This window comes from Mixophyes fleayi, chromosome 3 (assembly GCF_038048845.1).
Source record: "Mixophyes fleayi isolate aMixFle1 chromosome 3, aMixFle1.hap1, whole genome shotgun sequence".
Taxonomy (NCBI): Eukaryota; Metazoa; Chordata; class Amphibia; order Anura; family Limnodynastidae; genus Mixophyes; species Mixophyes fleayi.
Window position 1 is genome coordinate 348,556,246 of NC_134404.1, and position 6,000 is coordinate 348,562,245.

The following is a 6,000-nucleotide window of genomic DNA, read 5'->3' on the forward strand; positions in this document are numbered from 1 at the left end:
GTCCCTTCAGATACATAGAGATCTCAGGAGAGAGATGTCCTTGCAGATACAGACAGAGAGATCTCAGGGGAGAGAGGTCCTTGCAGATACAGACAGAGCGATCTCAGGAGAGAGAGGTCCCTGCAGATACAGAGAGATCTCAGGAGAGAGAGATCCCTGCAGATACAGACAGAGAGATCTCAGGAGAGAGAGGTCCTTGCAGATACAGACAGAGAGATCTCAGGAGAGAGAGGTCCCTGCAGATCTCTAGAGAGAGAGGGCCTAAATTACAGGTAGAAGTCAATTCAGCTAGAAGGTATAATTTTGCACTTTAGAGTTGGGAGGGGACGTCCTAGCTCAACTCTAAATCACAGTATAAAAATAAAGCTACCCAGCATTTGTGTGTTCCATATAAAAAGAGAGAGCATGTTCCATGCATTCAATAAATCACATTTTCACCCTCTGCAGAGCAACATGGTTTATCCAGATGTAAAACTGCAAATTTTAGCTGGATTTGCATCTAACTCTAAATGGGTGTTAAAGTAAAGCGTAGAACAGACACAAACACAGAATTTCGAAACCTTAAGCGTTGCAGCTATAAACAGGGGGAGATTTTGCTGAACATTTTGCTTTCTGTATCACAGAAGTCGGATCTAGTACCTGTTTGTGGAATTCATCTCTAGAAGAAGACTGTTAAGCGTAGAGATGTCTCTGGCGTCCTCGCCAGAACCATCTCTCTCCCTCCCCAGTAGATCGACATGACAAAGCAGCAGAACACATGGGCGACAATCCCGGGCACGAGAGAAGAGAGTGCGGAGACGTGTTACACAGCCAGCACTACTCTCCCTGCACAGCCTCGCACACTCAACCTGAAAGAAACAGAAATTTCACACTACCAGCACTCTCTGGATATACAGAAGAGAAATCACACTACCAGCACTCTCTGGATATACAGAAGAGACATCACACTACCAGCACTCTCTGGATATACAGAAGAGACATCACACTACCAGCACTCTCTGGATATACAGAAGAGACATCAAGCTACCAGCACTCTCTGGATATACAGAAGAGACATCACACTATCAGCACTCTCTGGATATACAGAAAAGACATCACACTACCAGCACTCTCTGGATATACAGAAGAGACATCACACTATCAGCACTCTCTGGATATACAGAAGAGATGGCTCACTCCACTCAGCCTTGGGAACATCTGACATAACTACAGGGAAGGTATTAGACATACATGTGAGACATTGAACACTCACCTGCAACAGATGCACGTTAAGTCTACTGCACACTGCACGGACCACGGTCACTTTACCACTTCCTTTCGGACCACAAAGAAGAACCCGACCTCCTACCCCAAGAACATCCATCCTACGACGAGAGCACATCTGTCTCATGATCAGGTATTAGAGGACAGCACAGTACAGTACAACTTCCCACCAGGAGAACATTCATCCTATGACACAACTATCTCATGATCAGGTATTAGAGGACAGCACAGCACAGTACAGCTTCCCACCAGGAGAACATTCATCCTACGAGGAGAGAACATCTCATGATCAGGTGTATTAGAGGACAGCACAGTACATAATTCAGCTTCCCACTAGGAGAACAAACCTCCCGAGAAGCAACTCTTTCATAATCGGATACTAGAGGATGACAGAATACAGAACCTGACATTCCACCCCACCTGGAGATGACTATGGCCAGGTCTAGTGTTCTGTCCGCCATTTGTGTGCTCCGGTGTTAGGAGAGGAAATACCGGGAGCGGGAGGAGTTAAATCACCGGCACTAGACACTTTGTGTGAAAATAGTTATTTAAAAATGTATATAATAAAAATAAATGTACTTTAAATGTGCGCTGGAAGAGTAATACGGACGGCGCAGCATTCAGTGGGTTACACCCGGCAAGTGAAGAATGTATTTTTAAATGTAATGATTAATCATTTAACGCATTGGGGGCTGTGGTGCTGTTAAGTAACCTTAACAGCACCACAGAAAGGGATAAGTATCACAAACAGCATATAAAGAGCTGTAGTTTGTATTTTAGCTGTACTAACACCATCTGCACTTCTGCATAATCACTAGTACCTATAACTAGTGTGTAAAGGTCCTTATAAGGGCCCCTGAACAATAAACATCACTGCTGTATCCTGTGACAAACAGATAAGAGCTTACACTCTAATCCCTTTACTGTTTGTCCTGTGCTGTACCCAGCATCTCTGTGCCAACGCTCTGCCCACTACCCAACATCCCTGATCCACAGTAAGCGGTCAAGAGGTACCAGTCAGCCCACAGCAAAGAGGCGCTGCAGCAGCTATACCAGCTACCCAGAAGATTCCAGGTGCCGGTAAAGGAGCCCAGTGGTGGCAGCTGAATCCACCTACAACTATTGCACAGTCAGCGAGTGTCTGGGTGCAGGTGACACCAGTAGGAGTGGGCAGTACCAGTCGGTTACTGTCGGTGAGAGAGTAATCCAGATAAATTGTGTAACATCCCTTCTCCTCTTCCCCAACAGACCGGGGGGTAAAGTAAGCTCTACTGGTCCCAGCGACATGTTGGTTTGAAAAGGTTAATCAACAAAAAGCAACCTGGTCTGTCAAAAAAAGACACACTCGTTAATATACGCCAAATGTTGCCACCACTAAGACTTAGTTAGGAGCTGACACTCTTAAAAAGCCTTAAGTCACTCCATGACTCATCAAAATGTTATGAAATTACTGTAAACAATTCACTGCATAACTGGAGATTTATAAACACCGAACCTACCTGACATTGGTGCTCTTTAACAGCACAAAGATAGAACATTATGTTTTTGCTAGGATAAATGACATTTAATAAAGTGCTTATTGAAAAAAAAATGTGATAGCAAATTGACATACAGAAACATAAATGCAAAATGAACCTAAAAATTAAATAGAAAAAATACAGAGAAATGGAAGAACTACAGTCCCCAATAACTGACAATTTTTTATATTTATATTTCTTTACCCCTCTTCTGTGATCCCACTGAAGCGGTGTGTTGGTATACTAATCCATTTCATCACCGATTCATGTCTCCCAATAACATATTACAACTCTCTTACATTGATTCCTAGGAGATATACATCAGCCTGCGGTATGTACACATTACTGATGTCTGTCAGTTTACTTGCATACAATACCCCACAATACAGGACAAGGGAGAAGAAAAGGTCATTTTGGTAAATATAACCAATTATCATACTAATCCTGATCAGACTATAATTATGATAACTATCCGATAATTAGGTATTAGAGCATAGTTAAATCTTACATGTTCTGTAGATGAGGCTGGAGTATCCGGCACACGTCATCAACTACATGTGACAGACCTGCTGGTGACAGACTGCTCCAAAACACGTGACCGTCACGGGAAGGAAAGGAGGGAACAAAACTGTGTATGGTGCCCACCTGTTGTAAGACAGCAAAATAAGGTGACCTCTGTCTATATGGTATCCATACATTAATGTGCGTATAATATACACATGATCGTCTGTACCTGGTAGAGGGTGGTATGAGTGCTGTCAGCCAGGTATCCTGGAGTCGCTGGCTCTCCATCTTGTCCTTCTATTCTCCGTACCTTAAAGTAAAGGTCAGGGCACCTAGATAGTGACACTAATAGTTTTAGTCTCTGTAGGAAAACAAGGGGCAGTTTAACAACAACAACATAACACTGTGGTATCAATGTCACCGGCCCCTCTAGGGAGGGAGAATGTCACACCCCCCACCCGTCTAGGGAGGGAGAATGTCACACCCCCCACCCGTCTAGGGAGGGAGAATGTCACCCCCCCCCACCCGTCTAGGGAGGGAGAATGTCACACCCCCCACCCGTCTAGAGATTACAGGAATAAAACACGGTTTAGGTAAAATAATTCCAAAACGATTTCAGACATCAGTCTGTCAGCAAAAACATAACACAAAGGTATAATATAAATTGATGTAAGAACTAGAAATAAGCAGCGGTTCTATAGTGACTCCAACATTCTGTCTGACGAGGATAGACGGGAAAGTCCTCATACTGATCTGTACCGCCGGAAAATGAGCAAAACAGGACATATCAGGTATACAAACTAAATGTACACAAGAATACAAAGGGAAAGGATAGCCCTGCACACGGGTATGATCTCTATATCCCCCTGTATGTATTACAGATGTGATCTCTATATCCCCCTGTATGTATTACAGATGTGATCTCTATATCCCCCTGTACGTATTACAGATGTGATCTCTCTCTCACGCTGTACATATTATATTACAGGTGTGATCTCTATATCACCCTCTATGTATTACAGGTGTGATCTCTATATCACCCTCTATGTATTACAAGTGTGATCTCTCTCACGCTGTACATATTATATTACAGGTGTGATCTCTCTCTCTCATGCTGTACGTATCACATTACAGGTGTGATATCTCTCTCACGCTGTACGTATCACATTACAGGTGTGATCTCTCTCACGCTGAACGTATTATATTACAGGTGTGATCTCTCTCTCACGCTGAACGTATTATATTACAGGTGTGATATCTCTCTCACGCTGTACGTATCACATTACAGGTGTGATATCTCTCTCACGCTGTACGTATCACATTACAGGTGTGATCTCTCTCTGTTATGCTGTATGTATCCCATTACAGGTGTGATCTCTCTCACACGCTGTACGTATCACATTACAGGTGTGATCTCTCTCACACGCTGTACGTATCACATTACAGGTGTGATCTCTCTGTCATGCTGTACGTATCACATTACAGGTGTGATCTCTCACACGCTGTACGCATCACATTACAGGTGTGATCTCTCTCACGCTGTACATATTATATTACAGGTGTGATCTCTCTCTCACGCTGTACGTATTATATTACAGGTGTGGTCTCTCTCACAGTGTACATATTATATTACAGGTGTGATCTCTCTCTCACGCTGTACATATTATATCATAGGTGTGATCTCTCTCACGCTGTACGTATCCCATTACAGGTGTGATCTCTCTCTCAAGCTGTACGTATTATATTACAGGTGTGATCTCTCTCATGCTGTACATATTATATTACAGGTGTGATCTCTCTCTCACGCTGTACGTATTATATTACAGGTGTGATCTCTCTCATGCTGTACATATTATATTACAGGTGTGATCTCTCTCATGCTGTACATATTATATTACAGGTGTGATCTCTCTCATGCTGTACATATTATATTACAGGTGTGATCTCTCTCATGCTGTACATATTATATTACAGGTGTGATCTCTCTCTCACGCTGTACATATTATATTACAGGTGTGATCTCTCTCATGCTGTACATATTATATTACAGGTGTGATCTCTCTCTCATGCTGTACATATTATATTACAGGTGTGATCTCTCTCTCACGCTGTACATATTATATTACAGGTGTGATCTCTCTCATGCTGTACATATTATATTACAGGTGTGATCTCTCTCATGCTGTACATATTATATTACAGGTGTGATCTCTCTCTCTCATGCTGTACATATTATATTACAGGTGTGATCTCTCTCTCATGCTGTACATATTATATCATAGGTGTGATCTCTCTCTCACGCTGTACGTATCACATTACAGGTGTGATCTCTCTCTCACGCTGTACATATTATATTACAGGTGTGATCTCTCTCACGCTGTACATATTATATTACAGGTGTGATCTCTCTCACGCTGTACGTATCACATTACAGGTGTGATCTCTCTCTCACGCTGTATATATTATATCATAGGTGTGATCTCTCTCACGCTGTACGTATTATATTACAGGTGTGATCTCTCTCTCACGCTGTATATATTATATCATAGGTGTGATCTCTCTCACACTGTACATATTATATTACAGGTGTGATCTCTCTCTCACGCTGTATATATTATATCATAGGTGTGATCTCTCTCACGCTGTACGTATTATATTACAGGTGTGATCTCTCTCATGCTGTACGTATCACATTACAGGTGTGATCTCTCTCTCA

At 42.4% G+C, this 6,000-nt stretch overlaps 1 protein-coding gene across 1 annotated transcript in view; it reads right to left on the reverse strand.

Moving 5' to 3' along the window:
* Positions 1 to 6,000, reverse strand: part of PEX6 (peroxisomal biogenesis factor 6) — a 71,199-nt gene that overhangs the window by 30,513 nt on the left and 34,686 nt on the right. The window contains exons 4-7 of the mRNA XM_075204529.1: positions 3,514 to 3,616; positions 3,289 to 3,425; positions 1,253 to 1,364; positions 640 to 848 (exon numbers count right to left, since the gene is read on the reverse strand). Coding sequence (XP_075060630.1) covers positions 640 to 848; positions 1,253 to 1,364; positions 3,289 to 3,425; positions 3,514 to 3,616 — 561 coding nt within the window. The remainder of the gene's footprint in view (positions 1 to 639; positions 849 to 1,252; positions 1,365 to 3,288; positions 3,426 to 3,513; positions 3,617 to 6,000) is intronic.